General features: G+C 43.6%; 1 protein-coding gene across 1 annotated transcript; it reads left to right on the top strand.

The window, feature by feature from the left end:
• Window positions 1–224: 224 nt before the first annotated feature.
• On the top strand, window positions 225–25,759 carry LOC129842600 (uncharacterized). Its single transcript, XM_055911229.1, has 20 exons — window positions 225–378; window positions 4,732–4,902; window positions 7,234–7,412; window positions 7,673–10,607; window positions 10,691–10,864; window positions 10,944–11,117; window positions 11,359–11,383; window positions 11,638–11,687; window positions 11,855–12,028; window positions 12,667–12,713; window positions 12,850–13,399; window positions 14,988–15,271; window positions 15,886–15,923; window positions 16,486–16,550; window positions 16,683–16,897; window positions 17,086–17,345; window positions 18,169–18,303; window positions 18,431–18,563; window positions 18,665–18,694; window positions 23,316–25,759. Exons 2-20 carry the CDS (start codon window positions 4,784–4,786, stop codon window positions 23,648–23,650), a joined length of 5,922 nt encoding a protein of 1,973 aa, XP_055767204.1. The 5' UTR covers window positions 225–378; window positions 4,732–4,783; the 3' UTR covers window positions 23,651–25,759.
• The last annotated feature ends 424 nt before the right edge of the window (window positions 25,760–26,183 follow it).

Raw genomic sequence — 26,183 nt, 5'->3', positions numbered from 1 at the left:
CAAAATAATAAAATGCAGTACTACAGGATATTTCCTAACGTAGCTCTTTATTAGCTAGCTACAACTGGCATGTTCACGTATCTCCAACCATGATCAACTGACCATGACCTAACCATCTGGGTGGTCTTAACCAATCATAGCACAGCGGTAAAATGCATCCAATTATAATTCAGTATGTTTACACATATGAATATTACACATATTATATGGGCTGAATACTTACATGAAGTGTATGGAGACTTTACATGACATAAATATGGATATATAATATAAACTTATACGTGTTGAACCCGCCCACTGTGTTGAAACAGGAAGTACATTTATAAGGAAGTAGATGAATAAATGGACACCATCGGTCGAAGAAAAAATGTTTCAGAGGTTTGTAGCTTTCTTTTACAATGTTATGTAGAAACGTGTATTGGAGTAGTTAGGCCATCGCAGAGAAAGGTGATTTAGGGGGTAAGATCCGCAGAATTCTTATATTATTACATTACTGATTTCAACTTTTAATAGTGATATTTTTAGGCTTCCTTACATTGGTGCTGATTCATTTTTATGAGCCTAGTCAATGTTATATTATATGAGCGATTGACTGCACATGATCGTGATTATAATTTATAAAAAAAAAAAAAAAAAATGCACCCATTTTTTCCTCCCCATTTCGTGGCATCCAATTGGTAGTTAGTCTTGCCTCGTCGCTGCATCTCCCGTACGGACTCCGGAGAGGCGAAGGCCGAGAATCGTGCGTTCTCCGTAATCACAACTCAGCCAAGCCTGAAGTTTCCGTCCCTAACTATTTTCCAACAAAATAGAACTGCCAAAGGGGGCGGAGTTAGCCGGCAGAGTTCTGTCAAACTATCCAGGTCTGTGACCAAACAATTTGAGCTTCTACTTTTAAAAATCCACCTTTCCAGAAACAAGCCTCTCACTGTTGCCGCTTGCTATAGACCACCTCCTGCCCCCAGCTGTGCCCTGGACACCATATGTGAATTGATATCCCCCCATCTATCTTCAGAGCTCGTGCTGTTAGGTGACCAAACCGGGACATGTTTAACACCCCGGCCATCCTACAATCTAAATTTGATGCCCTCAATCTCACACAAATTATCAATGAACCTACCAGGTACAACCCCAAATCCGTAAACACGGGCACCCTCATAGATATCATCCTAACCAATCTGCCCTCCAAATACACCTCTGCTGTCTTCAACCACGATCTCAGCGATCAAATCAAATTTTATTTGTCACATACACATGGTTAGCAGATGTTAATGCGAGTGTAGCGAAATGCTTGTGCTTCTAGTTCCGACAATGCAGTAATATGCAACGAGTAATCTAGCCTAACATTTTCACAACAATTACCTAATACGCACAAGTGTAAAGGAATGAATAACAATATGTACATTAAAAAAAACATATGAATGAGTGATGGTATAGAACGGCATAGGCAAGATGCAGTGGATGGTATAGAGTACAGTATATACATATGAGATGAGTAATGTAGGGTATGTAAACATTATAGGAAGTGGTATAGAGTACAGTATGTACATATGAGATGAGTAATGTAGGGTATGTAAACATTATAGGAAGTGGCATTGTTTAAAGTGGCTAGTGATACATTTATTACATCAATTTTTCCATTATTAAAGTGGCTGGAGTTGAGTCAGTATGTTGGCAGCAGCCACTCAATGTTAGTGATGGCTGTTTAACAGTCTGATGGCCTAGAGATAGAAGCTGTTTTTCAGTCTCTCGGTCCCCGCTTTGATGCACCTGTACTGACCTCGCCTTCTGGATGATAGCGGGGTGAACAGGCAGTGGCTTGGGTGGTTGTTGTCCTTGATGATCTATATGGCCTTCCTGTGACATCGGGTGCTGTAGGTGTCCTGGAGGGCAGGTAGTTTTCCCCCGGTGATGCGTTGTGCAGACCTCACTACCCTCTGGAGAGCCTTACGGTTGTGGGCGGAGCAGTTGCCGTACCAGGCGTTGATACAGCCCGACAGGATGCTCTCGATTGTGCATCTGTAAAGGTTTGTGAGTGTTTTTGGTGACAAGACAAATTTCTTCAGCCTCCTGAGGTTGAAGAGGCGCTGCTGCGCCTTCTTCACCACGCTGTCTGTGTGGTTGGACCATTTCAGTTTGTCCGTGATGTGTACGCCGAGGAACTTAACTTTCTACCCTCTCCACTACTGTCCCGTCGATGTGGATAGGGGGGTGCTCCCTCTGCTGTTTCCTGAAGTCCACGATCATCTCCTTTGTTTTGTTGACGTTGAGTGTGAGGCTATTTTTCTGACACCATACTCCGAGGGCCCTCACCTCCTCCCTGTAGGCCGCCTCGTCGTTGTTGGTAATCAAGCCTACCACTGTAGTGTCGTCTGCAAACTTGATGATTGAGTTGGAGGCGTGCATGGCCACGCAGTCGTGGATGAACAGGGAGTACAGGAGAGGGCTGAGAACGCACCCTTGTGGGGTCCCAGTGTTGAGGATCAGCGAGGTGGAGATTTTGTTACCTACCCTCACCACCTGGGGGCGGCCCGTCAGGAAGTCCAGGACCCAGTTGCACAGGGCGGGGTCGAGACCCAGGGTCGCCCCCAGGTGGTGAGGGTAGGTAACAAAATCTCCACCCCGCTGATCCTCAACACTGGGACCCCACAAAAGGTGCGTTCTCAGCCCTCTCCTGTACTCCCTGTTCCCTGACGAATTTGGAGGGTACTATGGTGTTAAATGCTGAGCTGTAGTCGATGAACAGCATTCTCACATAGGTATTTCTCTTGTCCAGATAGGTTAGTGCAGTGCGATTGCGTCATCTGTGGACCTATTGGGGCGGTAATCAAATTGGAGTGGGTCTAGGGTGGAGGTGATATAGTCCTTGACTAGTCTCTCAAAGCACATCATGATGACGGAAGTGAGTGCTACGGGGCGGTAGTCGTTTAGCTCAGTTACCTTACCTTTCTTGGGAACAGGAACAATGGTAGCCCTCTTGAAGCATGTGGGGACAGCAGACTTGGATAAGAATTGATTGAATATGTCCGTAAACACACCAGCCAGCTGGTCTGCACATGCTCTGAGGATGCGGCTGGGGATGCCGTCTGGGCCTGCAGCCTTGCGAGGGTTGACACGTTTAAATGTTTTGCTCACGTCGGCTGCAGTGAAGGAGGTTTTGGTAGCGTGCTGTGTGAGTGGCACTGTATTGTCCTCAAAGCGAGCAAAAAAGTTATTTAGTCTGTCTGGGAGCAAGACATCCTGGTCCGCGACGGGGCTGGTTTTCTTTTTGTAATCCGTGATTGGCTGTAGACCCTGCCACATACCTCTCGTGTCTGAGCTGTTGAATTGCGACTCTACTTTGTCTCTATACTGACGCTTAGCTTGTTTGATTGCGTTGCGGAGGGAATAACTACACTGTTTGTATTCGGTCATGTTTCCGGTCACCTTGCCCTGATTAAAAGCAGTGGTTCTCACTTTCAGTTTCTCGCGAATGCTGCCATCAATCCACGGTTTCTGGTTTGGGAATGTTTTAATAGTTGCTGTGGGTATGACATCACCGATACACTTGCTCATAAACTCACTCACAGAATCAGCGTATTCGTCAATGTTGTTGTTCGCCGCAATGCGGAACATATCCCAGTCCACGTGATCGAAGCAATCTTGAAGCGTGGAATCCGATTGGTCGGACCAGCGTTGAACAGACCTGAGCGCGGGCGCTTCCTGTTTTAGTTTCTGTCTAGCAACAAAATGGAGTCGTGGTCAGCTTTTCCGAAAGGAGAGCGGGGGAGGCCCTTATATGCGTCGCAGAAGTTAGAATAACAATGATCCAGGGTTTTGCCAGCCCTGGTAGCGCAATCAATATGCTGACAGAATTTAGCGAGCCTTGTTTTCAGATTAGCCTTGTTAAAATCCCCAGCTACAATAAATGCAGCCTCAGGATATGTGGTTTCCAGTTTACATTGAGTCAAATAAAGTTTGTTCAGGGCCATCGATGTGTCTGCTTGGGGGGATATTTGCGGCTGTGAATTTAATCGAAGAGAATTTTCTAGGTAGATAATGCAGTCGGCATTTGATTGTGAGGAATTCTAAGTCAGGTGAACAGAAGGACTTGAGTTTCTGTATGTTGTTATGATCACACCACGTCTCGTTCATCATAAGCCTTTCTAATCGACCTGGCCCGGGTATCCTGGAAGGACATTGATCTCATTCCGTCAGTAGAGGATGCCTGGTTATTCTTTAAAAGTGCCTTCCTCACCATCTTAAATAAGCATGCCCCATTAAAAAAAATGTAGAACCAGGAACAGATAGCCCTTGGTTTACTCCAGACCTGACTGCCCTTGACCAGCACAAAAACATCCTGTAGGTGCACTGCATTAGCATCGAATAGCCCCCGCGATATGCAACTTTTCAGGGAAGTTAGGAACCAATATACACAGGCAGTTAGGAAAGCAAAGGCTAGCTTTTTCAAACAGAAATTTGCATCCTGTAGCACAAACTCCAAAAAGTTCTGGGACACTGAAGTCCATGGAGAATAAGAGCACCTCCTCCCAGCTGTCCACAGCACTGAAGCTAGGAAACACTGTCACCACCGATAAATCTGTGATAATTGAGAATTTCAATAAGCATTTTTCTACGGCTGGCCATGCTTTCCACCTGGCTACCCCAACCCCAACCCCAGTCCACAGCCCTGCACCCCTCCCCATAGCAACTTGTCCTTAGCCTCCCCATTTCTCATTCACCCAAATCCAGATAGCTGATGAGTCTCTGTGGGGAGAGATAGGAGGGGACCACTGCCTCTGAAATGAGTCTCTCTGGGGAGAGCGAGAAGAGAGGCACTGCCTCTAAGAGGAAGTATTCTGACCGAGAGGAGGGGGCCACACCCTCTAAAAAGAGTCTGCCTCAAAACACCAGTTCTAAGAGGTAAGCGATAAATTGTACATATAGTTATTTTAAAGATATACAACAAATTTTAAGAGAAGTGTTTCCAAATTACATAACATGTAGGCCTATATCTTTAAGTTAAAAATCCTAGGACCAACTGGTGACACAGGCTAGGTTTCTATCCAACTGGTAACACAGGCTAGGTTTCTATCCAACTGGTAACACAGGCTAGGTTTCTATCCAACTGGTAACACAAGCTAGGTGTCTATCCAACTGGTAACACAGGCTAGGTTTCTATCCAACTGGTAACACAAGCTAGGTTTCTGTCCAACTGGTAACACAAGCTAGGTGTCTATCCAACTGGTAACACAAGCTAGGTGTCTATCCAACTGGTAACACAAGCTAGGTGTCTATCCAACTGGTAACACAAGCTAGGTGTCTATCCAACTGGTAACACAAGCTAGGTTTCTATCCAACAGGTAACACAAGCTAGGTGTCTATCCAACTGGTGACACAAGCTAGGTGTCTATCCAACTGGTAACACACGCTAGGCGTCTATCCAACTGGTAACACAAGCTAGGTTTCTGTCCAACTGGTAACACAAGCTAGGTGTCTATCCGACTGGTAACACAAGCTAGGTGTCTATCCGACTGGTAACACAAGCTAGGTGTCTATCCGACTGGTAACACAAGCTAGGTTTCTATCCAACTGGTAACACAAGCTAGGTTTCTGTCCAACTGGTAACACAAGCTAGGTGTCTATCCAACTGGTGACACAAGCTAGGTGTCTATCCAACTGGTAACACACGCTAGGCGTCTATCCAACTGGTAACACAAGCTAGGTTTCTGTCCAACTGGTAACACAAGCTAGGTGTCTATCCAACTGGTAACACAAGCTAGGTGTCTATCCAACTGGTAACACAAGCTAGGTGTCTATCCAACTGGTGACACAAGCTAAGTGTCTATCCAACTGGCGACACGTTTTAATGTCAATATTCTAAAATCAGTAAAAGAAGAATATGCATATTTTCCCACCAGGGATGTGGTTCCATCAAATTGACTTGTTGCAGATTAAAAAGCTGTGTGTGATGACATAGTGCACATCAAAATAACTGTTGTTGTTAATTTCCCTTTACCAAATAAATCTACAAGTAAATGTGGTTAAATTCCCCTGTAGCAAATAAAAATATATAAGTAAATGTGGTTAAATTCCCCTGTAATAAATAACATCTTCAAGTAAATGTGGTTCCATGGCATTTTGAACTCTACTGATGGTTTGACCAAGCCACGACCCATCTTCAATGCTCTTACTGAGGGAAGGAGGTTATTGGCCAAGATCTCGCGATACATGGCCCCATCCATCCTCCCCTCAATACGGTGCAGTCGTTCTGTCCCCTTTGCAGAAAAGCATCCCCAAATAATTATGTTTCCACCTCTATGCTTCACGGTTGGGATGGTGTTCTTGGGGTTGTACTCATCCTTCTTCTTCTTCCAAACACGGCGAGTGGAGTTTAGACCAAAAAGCTCTATTTTTGTCTCATCAGACCACATGACCTTCTCCCATTCCTCCTCTGGATCATCCAGATGGTCATTGGCAAACTTCAGACGGGCCTGGACATGCACTGGCTTGAGCAGGGGGACCTTGCATGCGCTGCAGGATTTTAATCCATGACGGCGTAGTGTGTTACTAATGGTTTTCTTTGAGACTGTGGTCCCAGCTCTCCTCAGGTCATTGACCAGGTCCTGCCGTGTAGTTCTGGGCTGATCCCTCACCTTCCTCATGATCATTGATGCCCCACGAGGTGAGATCTTGCATGGAGCCCCAGACCAAGGGTGATTGACCGTCATCTTGAACTACTTACATTTTCTAATAATTGCCCCAACAGTTGTTGCCTTCTCACCAAGCTGCTTGCCTATTGTCCTGTAGCCCATCCCAGCTTTGTGCAGGTCTACAATTTTATCCCTGATGTCCTTACAGAGCTCTCTGGTCTTGGCCATTGTGGAGAGGTTGGAGTCTGTTTGATTGAGTGTGTGGACAGGTGTCTTTTATACAGGTAATGAGTTCAAACAGGTGCGGTTAATACAGGTAATGAGGGGAGAACAGGAGGGCTTCTTAAAGAAAAACTAACAGGTCTGTGAGAGCTGGAATTCTTACTGTTTGGTAGGTTTTCAGATACTTATGTCATGCAATAAAATGCAAATTAATTACTTAAAAATCATACAATGTGATTTTCTGGATTTACCAATTGCAGACTGTAGTTTTTTAAATAAACATCAGGACTTCTAGAAGTTCCACTATACAGTTGTTAAAATGAAGTAGATGAGGTATTGATGAGATTGATGAGGTGATCTGTCTCCCTGTTTTGTTCAGTGTCCAGAAGCCCAGAGCAGAGTCACCTACACCCAGCCTGCTATCAATGAAGAGTAATCAGTCAATGGGTAATCCACCTACTTTCAGCCAGGAACCATTACCAGATGACAATAAGGAAGTGGAGAGTTTGGACAGTGAGGATGCATTAAAGATCACACACAACCTTCTGGACAGAAGAAGTAAGACTGTGTTTCATACAATATTACAAAGAAGGGTTCACACACACACACACACACACACACACACACACACACACACACACACACACACACACACACACACACACACACACACACACACACACACACACACACACACACACACACACACACACACACACACGCACACACACACATGCATGCACACACACATGCATGCACACACACATGCATGCACACACATAAACTTATGAGTCTCAACTCTCATTGTTTTCCAACAGGTCAAACTCTGCTGACAGTCCAACAAGACATTAAGGCTAAACTGAAACACAAGTATCAACATATATCTGAAGGAATTGGACACCATGGAAACCAAAGTCTGTTCAAGGACATCTACACAGAGCTCTACATCACAGAGGGTGGAAGTGGAGGGCTCAATAATGAACATGAGGTGAGACAGATAGAGATGGCATCCAAGAAACAAACCACACAAGAGACACCAATCAAATGCAACGACATCTTCAAGCCTTTACCTGGACAAGACAAACCTATCAGAACTGTGCTGACAAAAGGAATCGCTGGCATTGGAAAAACAGTCTCTGTGCAGAAGGTCATCCTTGACTGGGCAGAGGGAAAAGCAAATCAGGACGTTCATTTATTGTTTCCTCTTCCTTTCCGTGATCTGAACCAGAAAAAGGATCAATACAGTCTGATGCAACTTCTTTCCCACTACTTCTCAGAGCTGAAAGAGATTGACAGCATTGAAGATGGTGAAACCAAAACTGTTTTCATTTTTGATGGTCTGGATGAGTGTCGACTTCCTCTAGACTTCAAAAACAAGGAGAAGTGCTGTGATGTCACGAACCCAACCTCAGTGGACGTGCTGCTGACAAACCTCATCAAGGGGAATCTGCTTCCCTCTGCTCATCTCTGGATAACCACACGACCTGCAGCAGCCAATCAGATCCCTCCTGATTGTATTAACCGGGTGACAGAGGTACGAGGGTTCAATGATCCACAGAAGGAGGAGTACTTCAGGAAGAAGATCCCAGATCAGAATCTGGCCAATGATATCATCAAACACATGAAGACATCTAGGAGCCTCCACATCATGTGCCACATGCCAGTCTTCTGTTGGATATCAGCCACTGTCCTTGAGATGATACTGAAAGAGGCATGGAAGGATGAAGTCCCCAAAACTCTGACCCAGATGTACTCACACTTCATACTCATCCAAATCATTGTGAAGAACAGGAAGTACAACAAAGGCACAGAGACAAACCCAAAGGAACTGTCTCAGTCAGACAAAGAGATGATCCTGAAACTGGCAAAGCTGGCTTTCCAACAGCTGCAGAAGGGCAACCTGATCTTCTATGAGGAGGACCTGAGAGAATGTGGCCTTGAAGTCACAGAGGCATCAGAGTACTCAGCATTGTGTACAGAGTTCTTTAAAGAAGAATCTGGGCTGGACCAAGAGAAGGTCTACAGCTTTGTGCATCTGAGCATTCAGGAGTTTCTAGCAGCAGTGCATGCTTTAGAATCATGTCTGGACAAGAAGGAAAATGTTTTCTCCCCCAAAGCAGTCACTAGTTATGATGATGAAGTGAAGGAGTCAATCATAAAAGCAGTCACTAGTGATGATGAAGAGGAGTCAATCAGAAAGGCAGTCACTAGTGATGATGAAGAGGAGTCAATCAGAAAGGCAGTCACTAGTGATGATGAAGAGGAGTCAATCAGAAAGGCAGTCACTAGTGATGATGAAGAGGAGTCAATCAGAAAAGCAGTCACTAGTGATGATGAAGAGGAGTCAATCAGAAAGGCAGTCACTAGTGATGATGAAGAGGAGTCAATCAGAAAAGCAGTCACTAGTGATGATGAAGAGGAGTCAATCAGAAAGGCAGTCACTAGTGATGATGAAGAGGAGTCAATCAGAAAAGCAGTCACTAGTGATGATGAAGAGGAGTCAATCAGAAAGGCAGTCACTAGTGATGATGAAGAGGAGTCAATCAGAAAAGCAGTCACTAGTGATGATGAAGAGGAGTCAATCAGAAAAGCAGTCACTAGTGATGATGAAGAGGAGTCAATCAGAAAGGCAGTCACTAGTGATGATGAAGAGGAGTCAATCAGAAAAGCAGTCACTAGTGATGATGAAGAGGAGTCAATCAGAAAGGCAGTCACTAGTGATGATGAAGAGGAGTCAATCAGAAAAGCAGTCACTAGTGATGATGAAGAGGAGTCAATCAGAAAGGCAGTCACTAGTGATGATGAAGAGGAATCAATCAGAAAAGCAGTCACTAGTGATGATGAAGAGGAGTCAATCAGAAAGGCAGTCACTAGTGATGATGAAGAGGAGTCAATCAGAAAAGCAGTCACTAGTGATGATGAAGAGGAGTCAATCAGAAAAGCAGTCACTAGTGATGATGAAGAGGAGTCAATCAGAAAAGCAGTCACTAGTGATGATGAAGATTATGATTACTATCACGTTGAAAACAAGAAGGAAAATGTTTTCTCCCCCACTAGTGATGAAGACAAGTGGGGAAATGTTTTCTCCCCCACTAGTGATAAAGACAAGTGGGGAAATGTTTTCTCCCCCACTAGTGATAAAGACAAGTGGGGAAATGTTTTCTCCCCCACTAGTGATAAAGACAAGTGGGGAAATGTTTTCTCCCCCACTAGTGATAAAGACAAGTGGGGAAATGTTTTCTCCCCCACTAGTGATGATGAAGAGAAGGAGTCAATCCAGTTGTCTGACTTACACAAGAGCGCAGTGGACCAGGCCTTGAAGAGTAAGAATGGACACCTGGACCTGTTCCTCCGCTTCCTTCTGGGTCTCTCACTGGAGTCCAATCAGAATCTGTTACGAGGCCTTCTGACACAGACAGGAAGTACAACACAGACCAATGAGGAAACAGTTGAGAGCACAGTTGAGTACCTTTCAGACAAGCTCGAGGAGGAATCCTCACCAGAAAGGATCATCAACTTGTTCCACTGTCTGAATGAACTTGGTTCCAACTCTCTAGTTGAAGACATGCAGACCTCGCTTCGATCAGGAACTCTTTCAGAAACAATACTAAAACCTGACCAATGTTCAGCCCTGGCCTACCTGTTACTGATGTCAGAGGAGGTGCTGGAGGAGTTTGACCTGAAGACATACAACACATCAGAGGAAGGTTATCAGAGGTTGCTGCCGGTCGTGAAAACCTGCAAGAGAGCACTGTAAGTTCTGTTATTGAGTTGATGTTTACAGTATCATTATAATGAAGGATTTGTATATCTAACAGATTATATCCTCTCTCCAGACTGGATGGCTGTGAACTCACATATAAATCCTGTGAGACTCTGGCCTCAGCTCTGCAGACACCAAACTCCCCCCTGAGAGAACTGGACCTCAGCTATAATGACCTGGGAGACAGAGGAGTGGAGCTGCTCTGTGTTGGACTAACCAGTCCACTCTGCAACATACAGACACTAGTGTGAGTTAAATATCTTCAGTATGAGTTATTATGTGGATGTTTTAAACATGTGTTAATCATGTGCTCCTCTGTCCTCTAGTTTAGGTCAGTGTGGTCTGACAGAGGGTTGCTGTTCAGATCTGGCCTCAGTCCTGAGTTCACCCAACTCACAACTGAAACAACTGGAGCTGAGAAACAATGACCTGCAGGACTCAGGAGTTACACTGCTGTCTGCTGGACTGGAGGATCCAGACTGTAAACTACACACACTGGGGTAAGTACAGCTGTTTCAGTCAGGTCGGTACTGAGCTGAGTTACACTGCTGTCTGCTGGACTGGAGGATCCAGACTGTAAACTACACACACTGGGGTAAGTACAGCTGTTTCAGTCAGGTCTGTACTGAGCTGAGTTACACTGCTGTCTGCTGGACTGGAGGATCCAGACTATAAACTACACACACTGGGGTAAGTACAGCTGTTTCAGTCAGGTCGGTACTGAGCTGAGTTACACTGCAGTCTGCTGGACTGGAGGATCCAGACTGTAAACTACACACACTGGGGTAAGTACAGCTGTTTCAGTCAGGTCGGTACTGAGCTGAGTTACACTGCAGTCTGCTGGACTGGAGGATCCAGACTGTAAACTACACACACTGGGGTAAGTACAGCTGTTTCAGTCAGGTCGGTACTGAGCTGAGTTACACTGCTGTCTGCTGGACTGGAGGATCCAGACTGTAAACTACACACACTGGGGTAAGTACAGCTGTTTCAGTCAGGTCTGTACTGAGCTGAGTTACACTGCTGTCTGCTGGACTGGAGGATCCAGACTGTAAACTACACACACTGGGGTAAGTACAGCTGTTTCAGTCAGGTCAGTGCTGAGTTTAGTAAAACAAATACTCTGAAAATCTGATGTTTCATGACAATGTTTGTGTCATGGACAAAATGTATTGGTGTCCTACAAGATGATTGACACCAGTATACCAACCTAGACAGCTGTTGTGTGTCTCTGTAGGCTGTCTGGCTGTCTGGTCACAGAGGAGGGCTGTGCTGCTCTGTCTTCAGCTCTGAGGTCAAACCCCTCCCACCTGAAAGAGCTGGACCTGAGCTACAATCACCCAGGAGACTCTGCAGGGGGACTGCTTTCAGCTGCTCTGGTGGATCCCACATATAAACTGATGAAGCTGAAGTAAGTCAGAATAGATGTCCTAATATAGTGTGAGCAGCGGTTGTGTCATATGTAGTGTAGTAGGGTCAGTAACATGAGGACATGATGGTAGAACTAAGGGGAAGTTTACTCAGCAGGCTGAGCACTCCAACACAGCATACATCATCACCACATGAATACTCTTCTTCATCTCTGATATCCTGTTGGAATTGTACTCCGTTCTGTATGCAGTAGGTAGGATAGAATACCTGTATGTCTCTAGTAATGAATTGTACTCCGTTCTGTATGCAGTAGGTAGGATAGAATACCTGTATGTCTCTAGTAATGAATTGTACTCTGTTCTGTATGCAGTAGGTAGGATAGAATACCTGTATGTCTCTAGTAATGAATTGTACTCCGTTCTGTATGCAGTAGGTAGGATAGAATACCTGTATGTCTCTAGTAATGAATTGTACTCCGTTCTGTATGCAGTAGGTAGGATAGAATACCTGTATGTCTCTAGTAATGAATTGTACTCCATTCTGTATGCAGTAGGTAGGATATAATACCTGTATGTCTCTAGTAATGAACTTGGATAGTGCACCAGACCACAACAATATGGTTTAAATGTTGACTGCTTTATTAGGTCTTTGTCAGTCAATAACCTGTTTCTCCTACAGTGTGGATCATGGTGGAGAGTGCTGGCTGAAATCAGGGCTGAGGAAATGTAAGTCTCTTTAATCCTAATTAACTGCATATTCAGAACGATAGTAACGTAGTAACTAATCAATACTTGTTCTGTTCCTACAAAACAACATTGTATGTGAAGATGTGGTTTCATTAAACTCTCCTTTTGTCTACAGATGCCTGTCATCTCACCCTGGACCCAAATACAGCAAACCCAAACCTGGTACTGTCTGAGGGGAACAGGAAGGTGACATGGGTGAAAGAGGAGCAGCATTATGAAGACCATCCAGACAGATTTGACTATCATCCCCAAGTTCTCTGCAGAGAAGGCTTATCTGGATGTCGTTATTACTGGGAGGTGGAGAGGGATTGTGGCATGGCTTACATTGGTGTGGTGTACGAAGGACTGAAGAGGAAGGGAGATGAGGATGACAGTAGGATTGGATCCAATAGGGAGTCCTGGTGTTTAGTCTGCTCTTATAGTGGTTCTACATTTTTCCATGCTGGAGTCAGTAGGAGATCCATCCCTCGTCCTGATTCTAACAGAGTTGGAGTGTATCTGGACTGGCCAGCTGGTACTTTGACCTTCTATAGTGTGTCCTCCTCTGGTACACTGACACACCTTTACACAGAACACACCACATTCACTGAACCCCTCTATCCTGGGTTTAAGGTTTACTCCTCCTCAGTGACCCTGTGTCAGATAGATGACCAACACATTCAGAGGTGAGTCATAGCAATGTTTCATCATTTGTTTTCCTCTGGAACCATTGATATAATTACATTAGTAGTGGTGTGTTTTAATGTGTTCTGTTGGACCTATAGACAGTTAGATTAGTCGTAGTGGTGTGTTTTAATGTGTTCTGTTGGACCTACAGACAGTTAGATTAGTAGTAGTGGTGTGTTTTAATGGGTTCTGTTGGACCTACAGACAGTTAGATTAGTAGTAGTGGTGTGTTTTAATGTGTTCTGTTGGACCTACAGACAGTTAGATTAGTAGTAGTGGTGTGTTTTAATGTGTTCTGTTGGACCTACAGACAGTTAGATTAGTAGTAGTGGTGTGTTTTAATGTGTTCTGTTGGACCTACAGACAGTTAGATTAGTTGTAGTGGTGTGTTTTAATGTGTTCTGTTGGACCTACAGACAGTTAGATTAGTGGTGTGTTTTAATGTGTTCTGTTGGACCTACAGACAGTTAGATTAGTAGTAGTGGTGTGTTTTAATGTGTTCTGTTGGACCTACAGACAGTTAGATTAGTAGTAGTGGTGTGTTTTAATGTGTTCTGTTGGACCTACAGACAGTTAGATTAGTAGTAGTGGTGTGTTTTAATGTGTTCTGTTGGACCTACAGACAGTTAGATTAGTAGTAGTGGTGTGTTTTAATGTGTTCTGTTGGACCTACAGACAGTTAGATTAGTAGTAGTGGTGTGTTTTAATGTGTTCTGTTGGACCTACAGACAGTTAGATTAGTAGTAGTGGTGTGTTTTAATGTGTTCTGTTGGACCTACAGACAGTTAGATTAGTAGTGTGTTTTAATGTGTTCTGTTGGACCTACAGACAGTTAGATTAGTGGTGTGTTTTAATGTGTTCTGTTGGACCTACAGACAGTTAGATTAGTAGTGGTGTGTTTTAATGTGTTATTTTAGAGTCAGTCTCACTCTAACCACTAGAGGACATCAGAACCTGTTGAATAGGACAGCCTCACTGTAATGTCAGTCTCACTCACGTGTAGGTCTCAATTTTGTGTCACAAGCGCAGTGCAGTGTATTGAGGGGGAAGAGTGTGTGTAACTCATGATACCTGGTGACTTCACATCTCTAGGGGGGAATGTAACTCATGATACCTGGTGACTTCACATCTCTAGGGGGGAATGTAACTCATGATACCTGGTGACTTCACATCTCTAGGGGGGTGTGTAACTCATGATACCTGGTGACTTCACATCTCTAGGGGGGAATGTAACTCATGATACCTGGTGACTTCACATCTCTAGGGGGGAATGTAACTCATGATACCTGGTGACTTCACATCTCTAGGGGGGAATGTAACTCATGATACCTGGTGACTTCACATCTCTAGGGGCTTTCATCAAGATAAACAATGTCACCTGTAATGTCACCATCAGTATTGGCTTTATGGAAGGTGACATAGTGGGTTATGTCACATTTAGGCAATGCACCCTATACAGGAAGCTGTTCTGTCACCCTTTATACACACTTTGTATTGCTTATGAAGACCGTAATGTATGCTATACCAAGCCTTTATAAGTTGTATTTAGTTTAATCACAGTCTATCCTTCTGCTTTACCAACACCAGAGACCATGATGGAGAGTGTTGTGTCAAGCCTGGACCTGAGGACACCAGAGACCATGGTGGAGAGAGTTGGATCAAGCCTGGACCTGAGAACACCAGAGACCATGGTGGAGAGAGTTGGATCAAGCCTGGACCTGAGAACACCAGAGACCATGGTGGAGAGAGTTGTATCAAGCCTGGACCTGAGAACACCAGAGACCATGGTGGAGAGTGTTGGATAAAGCCTGGACCTGAGAACACCAGAGACCATGGTGGAGAGTGTTGGATCAAGTCTGGACCTGAGAAAAGTGAGTGTTAACTGATAATTGTTTTCAAACCGAAATACGATGAAAGAGTTCATTATACTTGAGTCCCAGGAAAGGAACACAATCATGATCTATTTGGTCAAAACAAACTTAAAGGTAGAGTCAGCGATTCTGACGTAGATGCACAAAGTAAACAACATAGTGGGTCAATTTCCACAACAACTAAGAACGTTGGAACGCAAGGCTAAACTTCTCTGTTTTAGTCCCGTGGCTACCACTCTGTAAGAGAGTGAAGAGAACTCTTGCACATGGGCAGATACTGTGTGAGAGAGAAGTCAGGCATCTTGCTCATCACAATATCTGTGGTGCTGCTCGTGCATCATCATTTAGCTGACTCTACCTCTAAGCTCTCATCCTAGGATCTACCAGAAATCAGACCCCAACATCTACAAAACATGGACCAGAACGATGTTGTTTCCTGCTTCCACAAACATTAATTATTATAACACTAATGTCAGATTATGGTATGTTAATGAGTGTACATTCAGAGACTGTTGCTTAGTTATATTCATTTATATTACAAGTCTATTTAATAATTATTCATTCATTATTACATGAGATTGTCCTTTTTAAATAACAACTACTTTTGACTTCAGTGATTCCTCAGAGCTGTAAGACTTGTGACCATGTTGAGGTAAGTCATAATGTCAATTCTTACTTTTACATACCTGCAGGAGTCAGGCACAGTCTCAACGCCAGGTCTGTACTGACCAACCGTTCATACTGGGATAGAGACAGTCCTGTGTTCTGCTTTAGTAATATAAACACAGTCTCAAAGCCAGGTGTGTAGTGACCAACCATTCATACTGGGATAGAGACAGTCCTGTGTTCTGCTTTAGTAATATAAACACAGTCTCAAAGCCAGGTGTGTAGTGACCAACCATTCATACTGGGATAGAGACAGTCCTGTGTTCTGCTTGTAGGCATGCAGGATTTTAGCTGTTGTCACCTTTGTTCATTAAACAGTGTAATCAATATATCACCAGCATTCCATGTAACATTGAATAAATACATTAGATAAATGACTGTTTATTTTATGGGCCAGTTTCCCGGACACAGATTAAGCCTAGTCCTGGACCTTAAAGAACTTTCTATTGAAACTTCCATTGAGCATGCTTTTTAGTCGAGCACTAGACTCAATCTGTGTCCAGGAAACAGGCCCCATATGTATTACTGACATGCTTGTCCTTGTTCAGGACTCCACACACTGGCTTCAGATTGAACCCTTGACTTCCACTGTCCAGGGAGTGACAATGTTCAGGTAAAATAACTACTTTTAACATTTCATTCCACCTGCTAGTGTATTTCCCCATTACCTTTGGGAATAGTCTTCTAATCCAACCTCTCCATTTGACCATTGACCCTCTCTACCATATCTTGTTGTTGCCCTCAGGCACAGGACACCCAAAGGGAGTTATGAGTGCACAGTGTCTGGGCTCCGCTGGCTGTGTGAGAGAGATGTCATTCTGAAGTATCACTTCAGGAACTGGGATCCCTACAGTCAACTTCTGAAAGACATGCAGTACACACAAGGTGGTCCATTGCTGGACATCACTATGGAGTTAGGTGAACTGGAGGAAGTTCATCTGCCACACTGTGTCTGTTTAGGTAAAACCATATAGAAATAGTATTCAGAAAGACATTTCCATGTAACTTTGTTTCACTTCCTGAATTAATGAATGAACTATTCTGGGAGTTTGAGTTTACTGTGATCTGGTACTGCATATTCTTTGTGTTTTAGTTGGATGAATGATGCAATATTTGTCTTTCTGTCTCCTTTGTATTGTGTTGTTCAGGGACCAACCCTTCCCTGAGGAATGAGATGAAGATTCTTCATGTAGAGGAACATGGAGTGTCTTTAGAGGAAGTGCATGAGGTCACCAGATTCCATGCTAAGGTTCTCCATCCCAAGTTCTCAGCTATCTCTGTTATACTGAGCTATATCTTTTCATGGAACGTAGATGTCCACTGTGACGTGGTCCTCTATATGGCAGTAAAAAGGTCAACAGTAATTTCAAGGCTGTACCTGCTCCTCAGAAACTCCAGTCAGAAAGAGGTGAGGCACTATCATTGAAGTGACAACAGTATGTAGAAACTTACTGAAGGAAAGCTGATAGTTTGTTGAAAATCTCTAGATTACAAAGACAACATGCAGCTCTGTGAGAAATCTATTTCTGTCTCATTCATTTGAAGAGCCAGTAGACGGCACACTTCTCTCTGGGCGAAGGAGATCCCATTGCCCCGGGGCTGTGAAGGGGACATAGCCCCGGGGCAGTGAAGGGGACATTGCCCCGGGGCAGTGAAGGGGACATAGCCCCGGGGCAGTGAAGGGGACATAGCCCCGGGGCAGTGAAGGGGACATAGCCCCGGGGCAGTGAAGGGGACATAGCCCCGGGGCAGTGAAGGGGACATAGCCCCGGGGCAGTGAAGGGGACATTGCCCCGGGGCAGTGAAGGGGACATTGCCCTGTATTAGCGTGCTGTCTTTCACATGGGACGTTAAACAGGTGTCCTGACTCTCTGTGGTCACTAAAGATCCCATGGCACTTATTGTAAGAGTAGGGGTGTTCACCCGGTGTCCTGGCTAAACTCCCAATCTGACCCTCATACCATCATGGCAACCTAATCATCCTCAGCTTCCAATTGGCTCATTTTCCCCCTCTCTTATGCCCTGTAACTCTTCCCCAGGTCGTTGCTGTAAAAGAGAATCTCTTCTCAGTCAACTTACCTGGTACACCTTTAAAATAATATCCTGGTAAAATAGGGATAGTAAATCAATAACGATTGTGTTGACAAAAACGGATTGCTCAGTGAGCTGCATGTTGTGTGAATTATGAGACTACATTGTTCTGACTGACTACTACATTGCTCATTTTGTAGGCTGTTCAGGAACGGGAGAAAAATCAGGTATCCCAAGGATATTCAGAATTTCTCCTGCCAAGTCCAAACGGGTCCTTAAAGCTGAACAGTTGGTTTGCGCTCAAGAATCCCCACTCCACTTCCATCTATCCAGAGGTGCAGTTTTATCAGGCTGAGGACATGAATCTGTCATATTGTATATGAATAACAGGAATATCATTCTATTTCACTCTTTCTCTCTCTGTCTGTTGTCTCAATCGTTGCACCATATGGCCTCCTACAGAAGATTCAGCTGTTACCTGCAGACACCACACCAAGCTGTTGTCAGATGATTATGGGAAACACAGGGGTTGACATTGAGATGGAGTTAATCGGGGATGATGAGAGGACAGTATGGAAATCAGTGGTATCAAAAGGTAAGAAATACTACACATGAACAGTATGTCGATCATAAATGTCCTTTTCTAACAGATGCTATTAACATGTTTTATGATATTTTCTCTTGTTTGTTTTTCAGATGTGTACAGCAAAGACTATCATCCAACAGGTAAGTTTGTTTTTGTGGACGAGGTTACAGAGATAACGTCTCTTCAAGTTGTGATGAAGAACACTGATGAAGGTCTTCATGAGTCATGTTCAGTGGGGTGTTGAAGGGCGTCATGAGTCATGTTCAGTGGGGTGTTGAAGGGCGTCATGAGTCATGTTCAGTGGGGTGATGAAGGTCTTCATGAGTCGTGTTCAGTGGGGTGATGCAGGTCTTCATGAGTCGTGTTCAGTGGGGTGATGAAGGTCTTCATGAGTCGTGTTCAGTGGGGTGATGAATGTCTTCATGAGTCGTGTTCAGTGGGGTGATGAAGGTCTTCATGAGTCATGTTCAGTGGGGTGATGAAGGTCTTCATGAGTCGTGTTCAGTGGGGTGATGAAGGTCTTCATGAGTCGTGTTCAGTGGGGTGATGAAGGTCTTCATGAGTCGTGTTCAGTGGGGTGATGCAGGTCTTCATGAGTCGTGTTCAGTGGGGTGATGAAGGTCTTCATGAGTCGTGTTCAGTGGGGTGATGAAGGTCTTCATGAGTCGTGTTCAGTGGGGTGATGAAGGTCTTCATGAGTCGTGTTCAGTGGGGTGATGAAGGTCTTCATGAGTCGTGTTCAGTGGGGTGATGAAGGTCTTCATGAGTTGTGTTCAGTGGGGTGATGAAGGTCGTCATGAGTCGTGTTCAGTGGGGTGATGAAGGTCTTCATGAGTAATGTTCAGTGGGGTGATGAAGGTCTTCATGAGTCATGTTCAGTGGGGTGATGAAGGTCTTCATGAGTCGTGTTCAGTGGGGTGATAAAGGTCTTCATGAGTCGTGTTCAGCGGGGTGATGAAGGTCTTCATGAGTCATTTTCAGTGGGGTGATGAAGGGAGTCATGTTCAGTGGGGTGTAATGATATAGAACATTCAGACAGAAATACAGAGCCTTGCAAAAGTATCTGCATCACATTTCATTGTGTTACAAAGTGGGATTAAAAAGGATTTCATTGGAATTTCTTGTCAAGTCTACACAAAATACTCAGTAATGTCAAAATGGAATAATATATATATTTATTTTAGATTGATATAAATTAAATTCCTAAAATATAGTTGTTCCATAAGTATTCATCTCCCTGAATCAATACATGTTAGCGTCATGAGTCATGTTCAGCGGGGTGATGAAGGTCTTCATGAGTCATGTTCAGCGGGGTGATTGGTAAATCACCTTGGCAGCCATTACAACTGTGCATCTTGGGTAAGTCTCTAAGAGCTTTGCACACCTGGATTGTACAATATTAGCCCATTATTATTTTCATAATTCTTCAAGCTCTTTCAAAATGTTGGGGATCATGGCTAGACAGCCATTTTCAAGTCTTGCCATAGATTTTCAAGCAGATTTAATTTTAACTCGGCCACTTAGGAACATTCACTGTCTTCTTGGTAAGCAACTCCAGTGTAGATTTGGCTTTGTGTTGTAGGTTATTGTCCTGCTGAAAGGTGAATTCCTCTCCCAGTGTCTGGTGTAAAGCAGACTGAAGCAGGTTTTCCTCTAGGAGTTTGTTTGTTCTTAGCTCTGTTCCGTTTCTTTTTATCCTGAAAAACTCCCCAGTGTTTGCCGATGTCAAGCATACCCATACCATGATGCAGCCACCACCATGCTTGAAAATAAGGAGGCAGTTACTCAGTGATGTGTTGTGTTGGATTTGCCCCAAACATAAGATTTTGCATTTAGACCAAAAAGCGTCTTCCTTTGTAGACGTTTTGTTATGCAGTATTACTTTAGTACATTGTTGCATATATTTGTATTCTTCTTTTCACTCAGTCGTTTTAGTCGTTATTGTGGAGTCACTACAATGTTGTTGATCCATCCTCAGTTTTCTCCCATCACAGACATTTGAAGTCTGTAACTGTTTTAAATTCACCAATGTCCTGGTGACATCACTAAGCAGTTTCCTTCCTCTTCTGCAGCTCAGTTCAGAAGGACGACTGTATCGTTGTGTCTATGTGGTTTAATATGTAATCCACAGCATCATTATTAACTTGACCACACTTAAAGAGATATTCAATGTCTGATTTGTTATTGTTACCCATCTACCAATCACTGCCCTTCTTTAAGAGGGTTTCAAAAAGATCCCTGGTCTTTGTATATAGTTGAATCTGTGCTTGAAATGCGATACTTGACTGAGGGACCTTCCAGATGATGTATGTATGGTGGACAGGTCCACTTTGACATTACAGAGTATTTTCAGTAGATTGTTGACAAAACATTAAATTAAATCCATTTTAATCCCACTATGTAACACAATAGAGAAAAGGGGTGTGAATATTTTTGCACGGCTCTGTATGTTATGTAGAATAGACAATCGTGTCAGCCAGGGTAGGCGTCAATTCCAAATAAATCCGTCAATTCAGGAAGTAAAGTGAAATTCCAATTCAATAACTGGAAAAGGGGCATCTATTTCCAATGACTTCTTGTTAATAAACCTAATAAGAAAAAGTATTCATTTCAAAAGTGTTTAATTTTTTTTATTGACTGACTTTATTTTGAATTGACTACAATAAATTAATTAATTAATATCAGAGGAAAGTTAACTGGAGAGACTGCAAGATGTAGAAACAGCTGCTGTTAACCCTAAAGACATATTCATTTAATTGACCCCCTTTCAGCATTAACATTCCCTGGCATGCCTGCTGAGGAGATTCTGAAGACACACTGGGACAAAATCGTTCAGGGAGCCACAAACCCAATGCCAATAGCAGATTATCTGTTGTCAAAGAGCATGATTGGTAAAGAAGAGTACTCCAGAATAAAAGCTATAGAACCTAAACAGGAACAAATGAGAGAACTACTGATTGCAGTCCACCCTAAAGGACCGTTCATCTTTGCCTCGATCCTGACTAGTCTCCCAGTCCCTGAAAAACATCCCCACGGCATGATGCTGCCACCACCATGCTTCACCGTAGGGATGGTGCCAGGTTTCCTCCAGATGTGACGCTTGGCATTCAGGCCAAAGAGTTCAATCTTGGTTTCATCATACCAGAGAATTTTGTTTCACATGGTCTGAGAGTCCTTTAGGTGCCTTTTGGCAAACTCCATTCAGGCTGTCATGTGCTTTTTACTGAGGAGTGGCTTCCGTCAGGCCACTACCATAAAGGCCTGTTTGGTGGAGTGCTGCAGAGATGGTTGTCTTTCTGGAAGGTTCTCCCATCTCCACAGAGGAACTCTGGAGCTCTGTCAGAGTGACCATTGGGTTCTTGGTCACCTCCCTGACCAAGGCCCTTTTCCTCTGATTGCTCAGTTTGGCCGTGCAGCCAGCTCTAGGAAGAGTCTTGGTGGTTCCAAACTCCTTCCATTTCAGAATGATGGAGGCCACTGTTCTTGGGGACCTTCAATGCTGCAGAAATTTTTCGGTACCCTTCCCCAGATCTGGGCCTCGACATAATCCTGTCTCGGACCTCTACAGACAATATCTTCAACATCATGGTTTGGTTTTTGCTCTGACATGCACTGTCAATTATGGGACCTTATATAGACAGGTGTGTGCCTTTCCAAATCATGTCCAATCAATTGAGTTTACCACAGGTGGACCCCAATCAAGTTGTAGAAACATCTCAAGAATGATCAATGGAAACAGGATGCACCTGAACTCAATTTCGAGTCTCATAGCAAAGAGTCTGAATAGTTATGTAAATAAGGTTCTGTTTATTTTTAATAAATTTGTAAACATTTGCAAAAATCTGTTTTCACTTTGCCAGTATGCGGTGTCGTGTGTAGATTGATGAGGGAAAACATTTATTTAATCAATTTTAGAATAAGGCTGTAACGTAAGAAAATGTGGAAAAAGTCAAGGGGTCTGAATACTTTCTGAATGCACTGTACAAACCAATGGCATGAGGGCCAGTCAACATGGTTTACTGTAAGACCTGGACTAGTGCAGATTAGTAAAAGGCTGACTTCAAGAACAATGACATCTCCTCCAGGACTTGATGTAGATTAGTCTGGTTCTGAATGACCCAATGACATCTCCTCCAGGACTTGATGTAGATTAGCCTGGTTCTGAATGACCCAATGACATCTCCTCCAGGACCTGATGTAGATTAGCCTGGTTCTGAATGACCCAATGACATCTCCTCCAGGACTTGATGTAGATTAGTCTGGTTCTGAATGACCCAATGACATCTCCTCCCTCCAGGACTTGATGTAGATTAGTCTGGTTCTAAATGACCCAATGACGACATCTCCAGGACTTGATGTAGATTAGCCTGGTTCTGAATGCCCCAATGACATCTCCTCCAAGACTTGATATAGATTAACCTGGTTCTGAATGCCCCAATGACATCTCCTCTAGGACTTGATGTAGATTAGCCTGGTTCTGAATGACCCAATGACGACATCTCCAGGACTTGATGTAGATTAGCCTGGTTCTGAATGCCCCAATGACATCTCCTCTAGGACTTGATGTAGATTAGCCTGGTTCTGAATGACCCAGTCTGTTTTTCTTTGTCTGTGAAACCGTCCTAAATGTGAATGTGATATGTTCAGGTCATTATTGTAAAAGAGAATGTTTTCTCAGTACTTTTATTTTAGGAGTCTGCTTCTAAATGACTGAAATGTAAAATGTACAAATGTAGTTATTTTGTAACCTGACTCTCTCAGGTGCTGTGTTGGGGGCAGGAGGTCCGGCTGAGAGCAGTCTGACTGGTTCTCCAGAGCACCAGCTGCGTTCTGTACGGACAAAGTTTGTGAAACAAGTGTCAAAAGCTGTCCTGAATGGACTGCTGGACGGACTCCTGCAACACACAGTCATCAACCAGGAGGAAATGGAGTCAGTGAAGGTGATCGCTGAGAGGGCAGAGAAGGCACGTGACATCATCGACATGGTGTTGAGAAAAGGAACGGAGTCGTGTTCCAGGATGATCAACCTTCTTGGGGAGCTGGACCACTGTCTTTGTTCACAGCTTCAGATCAACAGTGTTGGGGTCCCAACCTAATGGTAGAATGGATAGTAACAGTGTTGGGGTACCATCCTAATGGTAGAATGGATAGTAACAGTGTTGGGGTACCAACCTAATGGTAGAATGGATAGTAACAGTGTTGGGGTACCATCCTAATAGTAGAATGGATAGGAACAGTGTTGGGGTACCAACCTAATGGTAGAATGGATAGTAACAGTGTTGGGGTACCAACCTAATGGTAGAATGGATAGTAACAGTGTTGGGGTACCAACCTAATGGTAGAATGGATAGTAACAGTGTTGGGGTACCATCCTAATGGTAGAATGGATAGTAACAGTGTTGGGGTACAAGTCTGGTTCATCCTTGGGAGCAATTTCCAAACGCCTGAAGGTACCACATTCATCTGTACAAACAATAGTACACAACTATAAACACCATGGGACCACGCAGCCGTCATACTGCTCAGGAAAGAGATGCATTCTGTCTCCTAGAGATGAACGTACTTTGGTGCGAAAAGTGCAAATCAATCCCAGAACCACAGCAAAGGACCTTGTGAAGATGCTGGAGGAAACAGGTACAAAAGTATCTATATCCACAGTAAAACGAGTCCTATACCGACATAACCTGAAAGGCCGCTCAGCAAGGAAGAAGCCACTACTCCAAAACCGCCATAAAAAAATCCAGACTATGGTTTGCAACTGCACATGGGGACAAAGATCGTACTTTTTGGAGAAATGTCCTCTGGTCTGATGAAACAAAAATAGAACTGTTTGGCCATAAAGACCATCGTTATTTTTGTAGGAAAAAAGGGGAAGCTTGCAAGCCGAAGAACACCATCCCAACCGTGAAGCACGGGGGTGGCAGCATCATGTCGGGGGGGTGCTTTGTTGCAGGAGGGACTGGTGCACTTCACAAAATAGATGGCATCATGAGGATGGAAAATTATGTGGATATATTGAAGCAACATCTCAAGACATCACGAAGTTAAAGCTTGGTCGAAAATGGGTCTTCCAAATGGACAATGACCCCAAGCATACTTCCAAAGTTGTGGCAAAATGGCTTAAGTTTAAATGTATTTGGCCAAGGTGCATGTAAACCTCCGACTTCAACTCTATGTGAGGTAACCAATCAGAAAGCTTGTTGATGAGGTATGAACCTAAGTGGTCTTGGTGATACCAACCCTCCTCACAGAGAGGAGTCTGCAGGCTTTTGCTTCAGCCTTGCTCTAACACACCTCATTCTGCCAGTCAAGGTTCTGATTAGACTGATTAGTAGAATCAGGTGTTAGAGCAGGGTCGGAGCAAAAGCCTGCACGGCCAGTAGTATCTCTCCAGTAGTAGGTTTGGCCGTCCCGTTTTAATTCAACATATTCCTCTATCTCCATGGTAACCCCCTGATCATGACCCTTGACCTTTACTGATCAGCCAAAGCTGTACCAAATGGCATCCTATTCCCTATACAGAGCCCTATGGGCCCTGGTCTAATGTAGTGCACTACATAGGGAATAGGGCCCTGGTCTAATGTAGTGCACTACACAGGGAATAGAGTACCATTTGGGACAGACAGAGACTCAAGGCTGAGTGTTTAACAGTAAAAAGAGATTGAGAAATGACAGAAGTAGGTTAAAAGTAGGGAGAGCACTGATGGAGAGAGAGAGTACTTTGATTGGTACTGTATGTCTTGTAAATATTAATTATATACAGTCCCAGTCAAACGTTAGTTATTTAGTTTGTCAGTTTTTCTAAATTTTTGGCTATTTTCTACATTGTAGAATACTAGTGAAGACAAAACTATGAAATAACACATATGGAATCATGTAGTAACCGAAAAAGTGTTAAACAAATCAAAATATATTTTAGATTCTTCAAAGTAGACAACCTTCTCCTCGATGACAGCTTTTCTTCTGATTATCTTGATCTCTGGCTCCCTCTTGAGGCATTTGTGTGTCTTAATTATTTTATTGAACAGTGCGCTTAAAGCATCAGACAAGCTCAGTGCATAGACCTATAGTTGATTTGATTAAAACACATAGGGTGTGTCTATGTGGAAAAATCTGGTACATTTACAGAAGGATTTATTGATGTCCAGTATCCCTGTCAAATACATGGAGTACATGTCAATTAAAAGGAATGCGTTTTGTGTGTATATACTGTGTGTGTGTGTCTGTGTCTTTGTATATACTGTGTGTGTGTCTGTCTGTATGGGTCTATCTGTGTATGTGAGTTGGTCTCTGATTACTGTGATTAGTTCAATGTAACGTCAAATACTATACATAATAATCAGTCTGTTTTGGGTTTGCAGAATCATTGTATATCATTGGTTACCCATCCTGTCATGTTGAATAATAAAATACTACAATCTCTAAATAATTGCAGACTACCTGCACCACCCCCAGGGACCACAGGTTGGGAACCACTGGTCTAGAGTCCTTCAGCCAGACCTGGTTGTTGTGTCACACTGCCCTCTGCTGGTAGCACTGCAAAACATCACCTAAATAAATCAAATCATTAAATTAAATAATTTAATTGCACATTTAATAGATAGAATCTTAATTTATAGGCTGAATACT

The sequence above is a fragment of the Salvelinus fontinalis genome, unplaced genomic scaffold, assembly GCF_029448725.1.
Source record: "Salvelinus fontinalis isolate EN_2023a unplaced genomic scaffold, ASM2944872v1 scaffold_0056, whole genome shotgun sequence".
In the NCBI taxonomy this organism is placed as follows: domain Eukaryota; kingdom Metazoa; phylum Chordata; class Actinopteri; order Salmoniformes; family Salmonidae; genus Salvelinus; species Salvelinus fontinalis.
The sequence above is the reverse complement of the archived record's forward strand: the minus strand, read 5'-3'. Positions and strand labels throughout refer to the sequence as shown.